This window comes from Sebastes umbrosus, chromosome 5 (assembly GCF_015220745.1).
Source record: "Sebastes umbrosus isolate fSebUmb1 chromosome 5, fSebUmb1.pri, whole genome shotgun sequence".
NCBI lineage: Eukaryota > Metazoa > Chordata > Actinopteri > Perciformes > Sebastidae > Sebastes > Sebastes umbrosus.
The window spans coordinates 36,639,134-36,656,145 of NC_051273.1; the positions used below are offsets into that span (position 1 = coordinate 36,639,134).

Sequence of the window (17,012 nt, forward strand, 5' to 3'; positions counted from 1 at the left end):
AGTAGCTCTTCTATTGGATCTGACAACACGGGCCAGCCTTCACTCCCCACGTGCATCAATGAGCCTCGGGTCTGACCCTGTCCTCCCGACCGCGGCCGGAGGGAACAGGGGAGACACTGCAGTTTTGGTCGGAGACGATAACGTTTTTCGCTGCGGAGCCCCGTCACTTCACAAGACACGGGAAACCTCTGTTGGTCTGGAGGAGCTGCAGCAGTTATTTCTGCACAAACGTCCACTGTACATTCACTAGATATTCTCAGAGCTAAACTAACTCTTCTGCAGTGTGGAGTGTGCGGGCATGCACGTGAGAGTGGAGCGAAAGCGCAAGAACGAGTGCGGTGTGTGAATGAAGGCAAGCAGAGGAGCAGAGGAGCAGAGTACAGCAGAGACTACGGCCCTGGAGACCAAAGCTACGGTCTCCCCAACGTCCTCTGACCGCGGCCAACACTGTTAACAGACGGGCTTCACTAGATAGAACTTTGCGGTTTTGGTGCTTCCATGTAGTTTGTGTTGGAGTCTGAGTCTGAACAGCGTAGCCACACGCGAGCGCGCATAGGACACCGACCAGCAATTATTCATACGTGTAAGAAGTGACAAACAGTCCCTTTAATGAGCAAAAGCTGCAGGCGCTGAAGTTTGTTATTTTATCAGGCGAGAGCGTCGGTCAGTGGGTGGGGAGGTACATACCACATAAACCTCTCTAATATCTCCCACCCTTTGTCTTCTTGACTGTGCTTTGTGCCTCGCACCTTGATTCACAAAAATAGGGCTCATTGTCTTTGTTTTATGTAAAGATGTAAAGCAATTAGAACTGCCTTTTAGTTTGAAAGCTACTTGTCTTTTGTCCACTTTTAAGTATGTTGTCTGTTAACAAATACATACATTTATTAAAGAAAATCCAAAATATATATTAAGCACTATATTTCTATTAAAAAAAAACAAAAAACAAAAAACAGCAATTTCAAACATCCCATCAGCATCAATGTGTTAAGCTGAAAGGTAAACTTACGTGTGAACCTATTTAGCACTGGGGTGTTTTCCTCATCTGAACTGTCTTCTGTAGGCAAACAGAGATGGTACAAACAGCAAGGCGGCATGGACAGTGAAACACACAGCTCGACACAAACTGATGGAAGCAGACACTTGCAAAATAACACAGTTATGTTAGACAGCTGTCAGCATGGACAAAAGAAGCACAGAAAGAAAGAGCAACAGCAAGGAGAGCATGTTGAAAGCTTGGGACACAAAACAGTCATGCTCAGACCTCCTCCTGTACACTACAGATGAGGTTAAACAGGGGTTAGCAACATGCTGCTGGTAGAAGTCTTTACACACTCATATAGGCCTTCATAAACATGAATGATTAGCAGCTCCTCTGGATACCCTCACCACATCCTGTCATGTGTTGTTTTCCATTTCAACTTCATTACACTGTCATTTAAAATGCACTGTACATTGGTTTTCCTTTACTATCAGACTATTGACTTAAAGGTATAATATGCAGAAATTTCCTAAAAAACAATGCATAGACTGATACAGAAATAATTATCAACAATCAATCATCACTTCTGATCCACTAGAAGTGTGTGGTGGTGTCTGTAGCTCCAGATACCCTGCAGCCCTCTGCCTGGATTTTTACTCTTTTCTTGTTATTTTGCTGTGTTCGGCACGGGAGGGGGGGGGGGGGGCAATAACAGTGTTCAGGGTGTGCAGCCTATTCAGGTGGTCAAATACCTCCGCTTTGTCACTAATTAATAATTATAATTAATAATTTAATAAAAATAACATCGCTCCCTCTCTTCATTCACGATATAGCTCACTCGACCATCGCCGCTCTCCCTCTCTCTCAGCCAACTTTGAATGTTGTGTGTTTACAGACACCAACCGACACGTTACATATAAAATACCTTTAAAGAAGAGGTCCCACATTGCAGTAACCACAGAATATTCTGACCGATAGAGTAGTAAAGTGGGTTTTATCAGGTTGAGGCCCATTGTTTTGAGTTTTTACTGAGTTAAAACAAAAAACACTACAGATTGTTTTAAAGAAAGGAGTAGACTGGTTAAACCAAATATGCCTCCACTGAGGGGTGTATCCAGGGATTGGCCTGGGGTGCCTCCCATGAAATCCAAAACTATGATTGGCTTTCTGCCCAGTCAGAGGCGGGACCTGAGGTCAAACCAACCGTTTGATGAGTAAACCGGACTTTCGTTTATAGGTGTCTTAACCCTGAGAGGCAGCAATGCAATGGAGTAGCGCCTAGCCTGCCAAAAAAACTGAATAAAGGCCTTTACACACCACCATATAATATACGCAGGTATGTATTTCACATTTTCGTGTCATTTATTCGTCACGCCCTCAGTGTGTAAGAATTAGATTTTTGGTTTGATTTGGAGTGGAGTGAACACCCACGTGCGTCAAGAAACTCTGAGGAATCTGGGCTACTTGTTTTGCCCTTGTCTTTTCTGGCTAATTATCGCTCCTGAAAAATGCGAGTACACTTTTTGCTGCACATACTGTACGGTGTGTATGTGTGTGTGTGTGTGTGTGTGCTTCATGCCACCACTGCATAATGGCGGGCACACACAAGAATCAAGCCGATTTTGGGCCCGATTCCCCCCTCCCAACGATGGTCAGCAAAGCCCCGATTTTTGATGGTTCTAAAGATTATCTTTCCAGATGTTCCTGTGGTGAGAGGTATGTTAAAAGTGTTTTTTTTACATCCCCCGATCGGCTCGGAAGTCCATCTTGGCCGTACTGATCTCAAATCAAAAACCATCCATCAATCACCTGCAACCGCTTAACCCGTTAGGGGTCACGGGGGGCTGTAGCAGATACCAGCTGACATTGGGAGAAGGCGGTGTACACCTTGGACAGGTCTCCAGACTATCACAGGGCTGACACATAGAAACAGACAACCATTCACACTCACATTCACACCTACGGGACATTTAGAGTCAACAATGAACCTAACCTGCATGTCTTTGGACCAAAAAAGACCCACGCTAACACGGGGAGAACATACAAACTCCACACAGAAGGGCCCCAAGCCAGATTCAAATGACATTGCTAACCACTGCACCACCGTGCCGCCCCATCGTAAATATTAACGTTTAGATATCCTGATGTATGTGGGGAACCCCGAGGACAGCCGATGACGCAGTCACGTGGGAAAGAACGATAGCCAATTGAAGCGGAAAGACAACCATCGCCATCATGTCGGCCGCGGCTAATGCATGAGCTAATGCAAAACGTAAAGTAGTATGAAGATGGAGCTCAGAAATGGAGGACCAACTTGTTGATTTGTGGCAACAACACGATTATTTAACTTGTCTCCATGACTTCATCCATCCATCCTTCATGAATTTTCACTTCAAAGTAAAAACTAACATCGCTAATTCTTCCTGCCCGTCGTCCGTCGTGTTTATTTACACTAAAATCATGCTTGAGGAGAGAGATTGTGAGATTAAGTCTGGACTCTTGTTGTTGATGAATGAATCTGTTAGTGTGTGGTGTTGTGGCCAAAACGATGCTCATTACACACCATAGGAACAAAACTGTTAAATTTAACATAACCTGTCGTTATGTGTGGGCTCTCTCACATTTTCCAAATCTATTAAGATTTGAAAAATCTTTTGGTGTCGGCCAGCCTTAAGGCAGTGCCCCACTTGGGCCACCCCAGTCCAAAAAGTCTGGACTGCCTCCATTAACAAACGGTTATAAGAAAAAGAGTTTGTGATGAGGCTACAGGTCAGCAACAATCTCTCAGAGGTATTTTCAAATGTAAATGTTTGTATCCACAGCCAGAACACAACCTTCTGCTAGTGGTACTAGGAAACTGTTTCTGTGTTGAGGAAAAAAACAAGGCTATTGTTACAATTTTACACCTTCAAATGGCCATTTGCAGGAATATCATATTTCTGGGACAGCTTCACTACTCTACTTGGTTGGTTCAGTTTAGTCCATGAAGTTTCATGGAAATCTGTTCTGTAATTTTAACATTGTGATGACACACAGAAAACAACCTAACATACTGTAGAGGTCAAAATCTTGTTAAAGCTCCAGTAGGCAAAACATTTTTTCCGTTCGGTCGGAGTTTGCGAGTATTTGACTGTCTCATAGACGGTAGCTAGACAGCAGACCCCAGGTCAGCTCTCAGCTCTCCGGTCTGTGAAATCTTGCAGATGCCATTAGGAGCACCGGAGGACACCGGAGGACACCGAGGCACATGATTGTTTTCAGATTACCTGTCTCATGAACTACGGTCACGATATAGCGACCCTTTTATAAAAATAACTTTTTTTAATCAGATTTGCTCCAATCTTGCCTCCTTCAGCTTTAAATGAAGCACTTGCTAGCTTCTTATTCACCCATGTCATGGATATATAAAAGTACTAAATGAATTTGCTGTTGCAGTTGTCTTTGAATTTGTATTTGTAGTTACTTCTTAGGACTTGGCCTCTACACGCAAAACTTACAAACTGGAAAAAAAGAAGTAAACGGGCATGAGTGAGTATTTCAAAAGAAACCAAAGTGACTATAGATGATCATGTTGCATTATGGGTTGATAATATTGTGTGTACTGTGCAGTTTTATAAGCAGTGCAGAGGAAGAGCATTGGGTAGCATCGGCAGCAGGTGAATGATTAGAGACGCTGGCTTTAGCAATTACCTTGCTCTGTGCTACAGTGCCACTGGTGGAAGTTGCGGCCAATGAGAATGAAGCTCCTTGTAGCGTCTGGAGGTTGGCTGAGGCTCTGGACAAGAGGGAGGGGTATGAACATGTCTCCAGATGGGGGACAGCTAAAAAGGTTTAAGAAACAGAGAAAACCATGATTGTGATATATTGTATGTTATATATTGCACGTCTTATTGCAAATATTTGTACACATTTCTTATATTATCATTTGTTCTTTTTATTTACTTATATTTCTCTACATATATTGTGTTATGTATTGTAGCATTATGTACAGAATTTACACCCCCCCTACCCCCGGTAAACAGTACAAACAATTCACCTTGTCTTTTCAAATGCCTTCACTGTTGTGTCGCTGGCCAGTGAACTGACCAAACTGACAATCTCTGCCAAGATGGAAGGCAGCAGGAAGTGCGAAGCCATTTCAGCCGTGCACTGCTGAATGGAGGGGCAGCCTGTTCTCCAGCAGCCAGGTCAGAAGGAGAGAAAGAGATACCGATAGTGAGAGATACTTCAGCATACGGAATAGAAAAGCTCTCATCGTCAGAAGATGCAGTCTTTTCTCAAATCATTTTTTTTCCCATTCTGGCAGAAAATATCAGACTAAAATAACACTTACCAAGATTAGCCATGAAAGTGATCCATGGCTGGCAGGTAAGCTGATAGACGGGGTGTAGAGTGCCTGCATCTCCCTCTTCCAGTTGAGACACCTGCCTCCTACACAGCCACAAACACCTATACTGCATTAGGACATTTTAACAGGTGCCGGAACACTGAATGGTTTAAAGGTGTGTTGGTCTCTGTCAATACAGTGATTTCTTTGACAGGTGCTGAGATTTCAGGCTAGTGCTCTAGAGGAAATTTATGACACTGCCACTACCCATGGCACTGTAGTCTCTGTGTATCTGTTGTCCCTGGCCAGATGTTAAAACGGATGTAGGAGAAAACAACACATCCTTATATATAGACCATAATAAATGTGCACACCATAGAGAAGTACAGGTAGCTAACAGTAAAACACAAACTAACCCACATGAATGTGTCCTTGGCTTCTTGAAAAAGCAAACAAGAACCCACCAGGGAAAAACTGCAGTGCTAGAGTCAGTCTGAAGACTAGATAGCTTATTAGCTAATCAGCCGTAGCAGTTTTTAACATGAAAACCTGCATCGAGTCCAATCGATGAATGTAAGTCCAACATTGTCTCTACTGTAGCTCTGTGTTTGGTCTCCACCAACTCCTGAGAAAAAAAAACATCCGTCTCTTTAGCTGCTAAATGCTCCACTATGTTCACCAGCTAGTCTCGAAATTTGTATTACTGCCAGTTGGTTGCTGCATACGTAGTGTACAGTGGGTTGTCAATCAAACATGTACACTGCCCGCCCACTCAGAGACCTCTTTTCTCTTTCAGTAATATAAAATATTAGCATTACATTAGGAAATCCTTTCTACATGACTCTTAATTGCAAAAAGAGGTGATCTTTTTGTGGTCAAATCTTTAGCACTCATTGGTAATAATTCAATGCAGTGACATTAAAGTTTCAGTTATCCCCCACCTCTGGGCCTGCTCCAGCTCGACAGCCATAGCTTTCTCCTGGCTCCACTGCTGCTTTACGTTCTCCGTCTTGTGTCTTCGTCGCGTCGCTCGGCCCTCCTCTCCTTTTTCCTGCACGATGTCATCCGTTGTCTTTGGGCTCCCAAGCTCTGATGAATCTGGTTTACTCTGCAAGGATAGACAGGAACACAAAGCCACAAATACCCAATAAAAGCTCTGTGTATAGTAGGAACAATCAACAACGCTCCATCCGAGGATCTCAAGTTATGCACTGGCTCACACCCTTTTACACCCTATTATTTTTAGCTTGTTTTTATTTTCTAATTTTTAATGTTTTAATGTTTTTATGTTTTTATAACTGTTTTAATTATGTCTTAATGATCTTTTGCACTTTGTCGCAATGTTCTTGAATGTTTCTGTAAAGCACTTTGAATTGCCCTGTTGTTGAAATGTGCTATACAAATAAAGCTGCCTTACAGCCGACGTCATGATTACGTCACAGCGTTAGCTGGAGGCAAAACAGAGGAAAGACTGGAGGCAAACACTCAGAGTATTGGGCTAAAGTTACACATCCAAAATGTCATCTTGCTATGTTGTTGGGTGCCAGGATTGATATCGCATACATCTGAGATGACAAACTGTGATTCAAGGCTCTAGCGAGCAAAAATATCGGTGGGGCGCTTCAAAGACGGAGACAAAACGTTTCTAATAGTTTAGCTTAATCTTCTGCTACCTGTAATTAGAGAGAAAAAGTTGTTAATAGGCTAAACTATTAGAGAGATGGATAGAACATGTTGTTAATAGACTAAACTATTACAGAGATAGAGCGATAATGTTGTTAATAGACTAAACTATTACAGAGATAGAGCGATAATGTTGTTAATAGACTAAACTATTACAGAGATAGAGCGATAATGTTGTTAATAGACTAAACTATTACAGAGATAGAGCGATAATGTTGTTAATAGACTAAACTAATAGAGAGATAGAGCGATAATGCTGCTAATAGACTAAACTATTAGAGAGATGGATAGAAAATGTTGTTAATAGACTAAACTATTAGAGAGATGGAAAGAAAATGTTGTTAATAGACTAAACTATTAGAGAGATGGAGAGAAAATGTTGCTAATAGTTTAGCCTTCAGTCGTGAGCCTTTGGCTGCGGTTAGCATTAGCTTAATTATTAGCAACATTTTCTCTCCATCTCCGAAACACTTTGCCGATATTGTAAGACTCTTTTTTTGATAAGTGTCTGTCTTAACACCAACACTTAAGGTCCCTGAGAGTGAGTGACTGTACGTATTCAGAAAGACATTGTTAAAAGCTAGCCAACGTGTTCAAAGAATGATCCTGCCTCCAACATGTTTCCTAACAGAAAAGGGGTCTATAGGCTAATAATTCAGGTAGCTTAATTCAAAAATGAGCATCTATGACCTATGACAAGAATTTGAGCTCTGAATATCTAAGACTGTCAACTCTCTATGGGTTGTACAGACCAGTAGATGATTTCATCTGCATAATAATAAAAACTGGTAATATACCGTATGCCTCAATGTTAATATGAATAGGGAACAGGATTGGAATTAGAAGTGACCTCTGGGACCCCATCAGAGGTTTGCAGTCTGGAGTTTGCCACTTTAACTATCATAGACATTTCTGTTTTTGAATTCAAATCAACTAATACATTGATCAGTTGCTGCTCTGTGGGTTGGGCATCATTTAATTATTAGGTGGCACACTGCTTCCACATCTGTAAACTAAAGACAACCAACTCTAAAGTATAGCAATCACAAAGAGTAGACTGTAAATATTAAAGCAGGCAAACAGACATTTTAAGATGGAACACGATACTCAGACACATCAGTAAACACAGTCATTTAAAAAGCTTTCTCAAATCACGTCATTAATTCCATTTTAAAACTGAAGAATTATTTCACCAATTCACCATTAGAAATAATTGCCAAATGTTATTATTGGCAACTTTACTTAGATTTTTTGTTTTTGTTTTAAATGATCAATTTAGGATTTGATTATAATTGTTCAAGACACATTAGTCTGTTGCTATGAAACTATAAATGGTGAACTGACACGTGAAAACACGGTGAATAATATAGGTAGGTGGTTTCAGTCAGCAAATTATAGGAAATCATAGTATAACTATAATATTCATTTAACTCAGTTACACATCCCATTTACAATAATGTGTCTATGAGATTTGTACTAAATTCTAATGTAGCCAGTGATTGGGCTACACCAAGATTACAGCCTTCAATCTCTGGAGGAACTGACCAGTATGTCCCAGAAGCTCCTGCGGGTGCTCTTGCTGGTGGGTGTGGTGGACTCGGGTGTGCTGGTCCCCGTGATGGGGGCGCTCCCCACAGCTTGGGTTAAGGTGATGGGAGAAGGGCTGCTTTTAAAGACCCGGGAGCCACTGCGCTGCCTGGGGCTGTCCTTCGATTCTCTCACCTCAGGCAAAGGAATCAACAGTCCTGAAGACACATTTTAGACACAGACGATCACAAACAAGTAACATTTATAACTGAATAAAGTCAATTTGTATGTTTTCACCAATAAAGAACACATAACATAAGCTAAAGACACTGTTTTTGGCAAATAGCGAGTTTGTCTTCCTTAGCTTTTATTATTCTCACAGTGAAACTGGGGGCCTTCAATGATGTAAATATAGTGGATGTGTTCACAACATGTACTTGAGATTTGTGTGATTAGCCTGTGGTAGCACGCACGCACACTTCATGTCATGTACACCTGGGCAACATAATATGATACAAATAGCGTTTCAATTAAAAATATCTTTGTTAAGCCAGGTTACGTTTTTGTTGGCAGCGTGTCAGAGAGAAGTTGATGTAAATGTGTGCTAGTGTACTGGATTACATTACATTGTGGACTTTTTGTTAAATCACGAGTCTCCACCCCCACCTGCAAGCATGGTATAGAATGCCACTCCTAATTCGACCCCTCGCCCTAGATTATAGAACTCTGCCCTTCAGGCCTGAACCCTCCCTTTTCCCTTCAAACAATTCCAGGCAGAACAAAGAAGAGGGATGTGAGTTTAATATGGATTTTGCACCGTTATAATTTATTTGGCTGAAATGGAATATATTGTTTGAAAGTTAACAGATTGTTGTGTTATGTTAAATCCCTGAGTTTAACCCTATGTCAAGGAGAAAAGCCAAATTCCAGATTGTGGCCGCATGAATGATGTAAATAAAAATCATAATCTCATTTATTATTTGTAATTTGTATTACATTTTTGAGATATGTAATATCCTCTGTTAAAGGGACTGTTTGTAAGAATCAGAAATTGCTTGTTAACAGCGAAGTCATCGAAAGTCAGCGTCCCGTTGCTCGCGCTCGCTCTACATAGACATGAACGAGCATCGCGAGTGTGTGTGACGTATGCAGCCGGCGTGTTTTGGTCTGGAGGGCAGCAGCTGCAGCAAAGAGAGAAGGACGGAGCCCGGAGAAAGCGGAAGACACTGATGTTTGGCTGAGTGCACCTGTGGCCGTTAAGTCAACGAAAGTCAGCGTCCTGTTGCTCGGGCTCGCGCTCGCTCTACATAGACATGAACGAGTATCACTCAAAACAGTGAGGCGACACACGTCAGCTAAAAGCACAATATCACTCTATATTTCAGCTGCTTGGCAGTAATGTTAGCTGACCAGATGAAGGTCTCTCCATGAATCAATGCTGATCCTAGTGTTGGCTTTTCCTGCCTCAGCCTCCCGACCGTGGCCGGAGGGAACAGGGGAGGCACAGGAGTTTTGGTCGGAGACGATAACGTTTCTCTCTGCAGAGCCCCGTCACTTCACAAGACACAGGAAACCTCTGTTGGTCTGGAGGAGCTGCAGCAGTTATTTCTGCACAAACGTCCACTGAACATTCACTAGATATTCTCAGAGCTAAACTGACTCTTCTGCAGTGTGGAGTGTGCACGCATGCACATGAGAGGTGGAGCAAAAGAGTGAGAACGAGTGCAGTGTGTGAGTGAAGGCAGGCAGAGGAGCAGAGTACAGCAGAGACTCCGGTCCTGGAGACCAAAACTACGGTCTCCCCCGCGTCCTCCGGCCGCGGCCAACACTGTTTAACAGACGGGCTTCACTAGATACAACCAAGAGGTTTGCTTCCGTGTAGTTTGTGTTGGAGTCTGAGTCTGAACAGCGACCCGGAATGATTTATACGTTTAAGAAGTTACAAACAGTCCCTTTAATGTTTCTTTGAATATAAAAAATAGTCCGTTCTCTTTTCCATACTTCTCCATACCTGGAAATTACCAAAATAAATCCCATACTTTTCCATACTGCGTAGGAACCCTGCAAAACAGGTAGAATATACAGTATCTACTCCACAACACGGAGGGAGGATAAACAAATACACATTTGTTGATGATGACCTCACCTTTAGCCTCTTCTCTCTCAGCTTTGGTTGCCGGGCAAATCACCCCCAAACAAAGAGGATTCGGTAAGACTCTCAGCTCCATGACGACGTCACAGAGTGCGTGGCGCAGCGCCCCCTGCAGTTTATCACTCAGCTGTAAGGGGCTGACGTTGCCTTGTTCCCAGATGTCAAAGCGCACGTACAGCTGTGGCTCTGTTCGAACACAAGCAGACACACCAGTGATTAGTACTCCCACACATCCCGATGAAAACAACCGGATAAAAATAACATTAGACAAAACATTAAAGAGGAAGATCCTGTTGACTCAGCACATAATGACACTGTTCTAGCTCTTAAAACGGGATCAATGGCATCTGGAGAATGTTATTGCTCCCATTCGCAAGAAACAACATTCAGTGTGAACACGGAAGCAGCAGGGTTTATGGGAAATGTGGCTTTAATATTGGGTCAGCAGTACTGAGGCTCTTAATCATCTCCACCATGGTATTCTGACTATGATATATTATATTATTATATCTAAAAACACAAGCCAGTGGTGATCCACATCTCTTTCTCTGTCAGACTCAGACACTCACACCTTTTCACTTCACTGATAACATTTTAATACTGCTCCTCTTTAGAGGGATGATGAAAAATGATATTCATGTTCACCGTAAGGACATAACTGAGACACTAGACATCAGGAGTGACTGCCGTTGCCATTTCTGTGATCCGGCACCAACCTTTGTCTTCCAGCCTTCTGTCCTCTGCTGCTTCCTTCATACGCTTTTACAGCGTTTCAGACAATTTCCACATCATAGAAACGTTTCATATTTTGGGTAACCTTTCATTAACATGTCTTCAAACAGTATACAATAGCAGATGGGGACATGTATTATGATTGTCACTCACTGCACAGTTAAGGTCTTATTTAATTAAACCCACCATTTAAGGACGGCTCTACTTTTAATGCCCAAAACCAAACAGCTGGAGTCGTATTTGTCACTTCTTTCCTGTTGCAACACAACCATCGGGGTATGGGCTAACACTTTACAAACACAATTATATTAATAAGCCCCCAAAACCATGATTTAATTTTGATTTATGGCCCCGCGATGCAGTGTCACATTGACAAATCTAGCCTCCAGGAGCGAAAAATCTCTTCATATTAAACAGTTGTATTCATTTACCAGAAAGATTTACTCGTTCAATTTTAGGGGCATTTAATATTTAGACTTTAAATTTAATAGCCGGACTGTTACCCATGATGTAGCTTGACGTTTATTACTGTAATTAATCCATTTTCAAATTAGTGCAGTTTATACAATAAAATGACTCCTGGGACTTGCTGTAACCTTGTAAGATAATCAAATTGTAATTCTAAAGGAGAACTGCACTGATTGCACACATCAAATTCAGTTTACTAGTCATGGTTAGTGCTACTCAACCTATGAAAACTGTGGTATGATGTCCTCTTCTGTGGATTTGTAGGAGCTTTGCCAAGTCTGAGAATATAACCCTGAAGATTTCATTACCTCAACTTGGGCTTGGACATCTTAAGATGCCACCTGATATTAAAGGGATGGTTTGGGTGTTTTGAAATGGGTTTGTGTGAGGTACTTATCCATAGTCAGTGTATTATCTACAGTAGATGGCGGTCGACACGCCCGCAGTTTGGAGAAACAGACAGGAGTTACTTCGTGGGAGCAAAGCAATGTAGTGCTGTGGACGGGGCCGGCGGCAAAACGTATTATAGACAACCTAAAGAAGGTTCAACTAAAAAAAAAAGTCAATGTCCTTTTAAAGGGACTCTCTATAAGAATCAGAAATGTCTTGTTACCAGCGACACCTTGGCCGTTAAGTCAACTAAAGTCAGAGTCCTGTGCTCGCGCTTGTGCTTTTCCTGCTTCAGCCTCCCGACCACGGTCAGAAGGAACAGGGGAGACACGGGAGCGAGATAGCAAGGTGGAGCGAGATAGTGAGTGAGAACGAGCGCGGTGTGTGAGTGAAGGAAAGCAGGCAGAGGAGCAGAGTACAGCGTTGTCTCCCCTGTGTCTTCTGACCGTGGTCAGGAAGCTGAAGCAGGAAGAGTTGACACTGTTTTGCCAGACGGGCTTCACCAGATAGAACTTTGCGGTTTTGGTGCTTCCGTGTATTTTGTGTTGGAACAGTGTAGCCACACGCGAGCGCGCATGGGACACCGACCCGCAATGATTTATAAGAGTGTAAGTGTAAGAAGTTACAAACAGTACCTTTAAGTGTACGTTATAGTTAGAATATTTTCACTGGTTTACCTTTCTGTTTGTGTTTCGAACAGGGAACTGAGGCCGCTATCTATGCTCTCGCCAAAGCCACTAGAAAACAGAACACGGGAGTTGCTGGATTTCTGTTGCCGCGATCGGTTAGTTTGTTTGCATCATTGTGTGACTTTGGTTGGTTTGGATTCGCCAAAGTCACACAATAACACACAATAGTATTTTTGTGGAAGTGCCTGCACCTTTCCAAACTGTTTCCAATGACGGCTTCTCAGACGGTTCTGTGTAACTAACCACCTGGCGGGTCAGGTTATGTACATAATAGTTGTATGTTTATTAGAGCTGTCAAAGTTAACGCAATCATTTCTTTAACACAATCGATCTTTCTGAGGTTGTTGCGGACTCAGTTTTAAAGCTAGAGTGATGATACTGGAATCTTATGAAACTAGAAAACCTAAGGAATCCATCCGTACCAATCATGTCACACTCGCTCACGAGGGAGGTTAAATAACTCCAAACTTGCTCTAAATTTTGGCGAGGAAAAAACTGTCATGGCCATTTTCGAAGGGGTCCCTTGACCTTTGACCTCCAGATATGTGAATGTAAATGGGTTCTATGGGTACCCACGAGTCTCCCCTTTACAGACATGCCCACTTTATGATAATCACATGCAGTTTGGGGCAAGTCATAGTCAAGTCAGCACACTGACACACTGACAGCTGTTGTTGCCTATTGGGCTGCAGTTTGCCATGTTATGATTGGAGCATATTGTTTTATGCTAAATGCAGTACCTGTGAGGGTTTCTGGACAATATCTGTCATTGTTTTGTGTTGTTAACTGATTTACAGTAATACATATACATACATTTACAAAAATCAAGCATATTTGTCCACTCCCATATGTTGATAAGAGTATTATTTATCTATTTAGTTTACCCATCTCTTTGTCCAGCTTTTTTGTATGTACATTGAGAGTAACGAAAAACAAGAGTCAAATTCATTGTATGTGTTCACATACTTGGCCAATAAATGTGATTCTGATAATTCGCCTGCGTGGGTTCAATAAGTTTACTTTACAGTGCTTACCATACCTTATCATTAGGGATGCTAATTGCATTCATGTGTGAATATGGACCTTCATTTTGTGCTTTATCTTGCATCTTTTCTGACATTCAAGTGCATTCCTGCTTCAAGGCCCCATCAATTCATGACCCTCGTGACATCCGTAAGCTGAGCATGTTCATGTTTACCAACTTGGCCAGTGTATTTAGCATTATGCTAAAGAACTAGGGACTGAAATTAAAGTGTTTCTCTGGACGGAGCAGAACTCTACATGTAACCCTAACCCTTAATCTATCCAACCCGAACCACCCCCCTCTTAAGAGCCAGCATCCGCCATGTCACAACACAGGCTAAATGAAGTCAGGCTACATCTGCTCCGTGCTGTGTTCACCTGTACCTGAGCTGAGGTTGATGGAGTCCACTTTACCCACAGTGGTCAGCTCATCAAAATGGTCCGGATGAAGGGGAATGGTGCAGTTCTCTGATCTCTGTGATGCAGCACAGTCCTGGACTGGAACCTGAAGGGGACGACCATGGGCGTCCACAAATGACAAGGCGATGCAGGCGATACCTGAAAGAGCAGGGGGGGATATGTTCAAACGACCACAGTGAAACCTAGTCAGCTCCATTGGGTTTTCAACTTCCTGCCGAGTCACAAATGATTCTCTTTTGTTCATAATTATCCAAAGAGCCTCGACAGTGAATCAATTTTCACGTAGCCTCGGGGTTATTAGGGAAATTTCCATTTGTATAGCAGGAAAATATAATATTTGGTTTTAATTGCCATGGTGTCTGTCACCGTATCATTTTGTTTTGTCACAGCACCATAGATTTAAAATGAGCACAGTGAAATGGGGAGTGTTAATATTCATTTTCGATCCTCTGATGCCTCACTTCATCACATTTCAACTGTGCAGATGCTTCACCACAAGGTTTAGTTGTCCTATAAACACCGCTTGTGTGAGACAGTATTGCTGGATGTGTTAACATTGACATGGTACTGGGGATTATTGCACACAATGGGTAAGCAGCAGCAGCATGGAGCCGGGTGGAGACAGGAGGCACAGATGCATTTCAGAAATACAAATCACTTTTGCCATTTCAAACAAAGGAGACACTACAATTTTAATTATTGAAAGCTATTGCTGTCTGTCTGTCTGTCTGTCTGTCTGTCTGTCTGTCTGTCTGTCGTGTAACGTTCTACAGACATAACAAGGCTGCTGATTGAGAGAGGCATCCGCTGATACGTTACACGGAAACACACCGTGTTAATAACAAGCCGACCACCTCCCGGTACTGCCAGCTGTGATCTGGGATCTGTTTTTAAAGTCAGGCACCTTGGCGGAGGTCTGCACTCTCCGAATGCCATTCTAGTTGATACTGGTTTCATCATTATCATATATATTTCACCAAAAAGGAGAGTTACTATCAACACCAAAAAGATCACATCACATATCCATTCACAATGAGAGGGAGGTTGTCCCGTTACACTTGTCAGAAGCTTTTCAAATGCAACTACTCACACAAAGATCCATCCAAATCACTGTACATGTGGTCAGAAGTTACAACCCTGTTCTGCTTCTCATAGCAGAAATTCATTCAATTCTTTCATCGTATTTCATCCATATCATTTGGGAGACAGATGCCATGTTATCACACACAAACACGTGGTCATTATACAATACATGTGTCTTGTCCTGTCACTGTCAAGTTCTGCAATTACACTGGTCTCTAAACTTGCTCCATTGGGATTATAGACATATTTAACTGCACAGTGCAGTTAAGTGTCATTAATTAGCAGACCGGAAACAGGTGAGTCTCTGCTGGGCAGAGATCAGCTAACGTCAGAACTTCAGCACTTTGTTCCGCAGCTGATAAAACTAATGAGATGGAGTCAGAACTTCCCCGCACAGCAATTAAAAAGTAGTTCGACAGCAAGTGGAATGAGTACGGGAGCAAGGAACCAACTTTCCTGTTGAGGTTTGAACAGCCGCAGAGAGGTCATGTTCAGAGACTAAAGGTGAGAATCCTCAGAGAGCTCCCAGTGCCCTGCAGCTGGAAACACAACTGGATTTAAAGTTGTTAGCTGAGCACATTCTAGTTGTTACTTCAATTGTAAAGCAATAAAAACACTGAAATCCTGTCCAACATTCAAACATGGTTAAATAACTTTTTAGATTTTTCCATTTGGAGAACATTGTTTGATAGAATGTCACAATAATTACGTTATCGACTTATCGTACGACAAATTAACATGACCTCAATCATTATTGATGTTATTGAATTATAGTACAATATATGAACATGACCTCGTTAATAATTATGTTATTGACTTATCGTACGATAAATGGACACGACCGCGATCATTTTTATGTTAGTGACTTATCGAACGATTTATGAACATGACCTTGATAATAATTATGTTATCAACTTATTGTACGATAAATGGACATGACCTTGATAATAATTACGTTATCAACTTATTGTACGATAAATGGACATGACCTTGATAATAATTATGTTATCAACTTATTGTACGATAAATGGACATGACCTTGATAATAACTACGTTATCATCTTATTGCACGATATATGGACATGACTGAAATTGCAATTTTTACATTGCGATTTCATACTTGCTCGTGAAAGAGGCTAAATAATGCTCAAAAGTTACGCTAAATTTAGGCAAGGCCCGTCTTCTCCAGTGTGTAGTGTGCGCACATGCATGTGAGAGGTGGAGCGAGTGAGAACGAGCGCGGTGTGTGAGTGAAGGTAGGCAGAGGAGCAGAGTACAGCAGAGACTCCGGCCCTGGAGACCAAAGCTACGGTCTCCTCTGTGTCTTCCGACCGCGGACGGGAGGCTGGAGCAGGAAGAGTTAACACTGTTTAACAGACGGGCTTCACTAGATAGAACTTTACGGTTTTGGTGCTTCCGTGTAGTTTGTGTTGGAACAGCGTAGCCACATGCATGAGACACTGACCTGATATATACGTGTAAGAAGTTACGAACAGTACCTTTAAGATACATTTTGAACATATACAAAATGTGTGA

The 17,012-nt window shown here is 42.1% G+C and overlaps 1 protein-coding gene and 1 long non-coding RNA gene across 8 annotated transcripts in view; one reads left to right on the forward strand and one right to left on the reverse strand.

Annotated features, from left to right (window-relative positions):
* The window catches only part of szt2 (SZT2 subunit of KICSTOR complex), a 138,319-nt gene that overhangs the window by 43,292 nt on the left and 78,015 nt on the right, over positions 1–17,012 (reverse strand). For 4 of the 7 annotated variants that reach the window (XM_037768963.1, XM_037768966.1, XM_037768967.1 and 1 more), the window contains 8 exons: positions 14,358–14,531; positions 10,666–10,857; positions 8,538–8,737; positions 6,251–6,417; positions 5,316–5,431; positions 5,019–5,151; positions 4,673–4,803; positions 1,010–1,057 (listed from right to left, as the gene is read on the reverse strand). In XM_037768963.1, coding sequence (XP_037624891.1) covers positions 1,010–1,057; positions 4,673–4,803; positions 5,019–5,151; positions 5,316–5,431; positions 6,251–6,417; positions 8,538–8,737; positions 10,666–10,857; positions 14,358–14,531 — 1,161 coding nt within the window. The remainder of the gene's footprint in view (positions 1–1,009; positions 1,058–4,672; positions 4,804–5,018; positions 5,152–5,315; positions 5,432–6,250; positions 6,418–8,537; positions 8,738–10,665; positions 10,858–14,357; positions 14,532–17,012) is intronic. The other 3 variants (XM_037768961.1, XM_037768964.1, XM_037768965.1) reach the window with 3 other exon arrangements.
* LOC119487915 lies at positions 505–8,043 on the forward strand. Its single transcript, XR_005206809.1, has 4 exons — positions 505–515; positions 669–671; positions 6,993–7,206; positions 8,033–8,043. It is a non-coding gene; the product is annotated as an uncharacterized LOC119487915 (long non-coding RNA).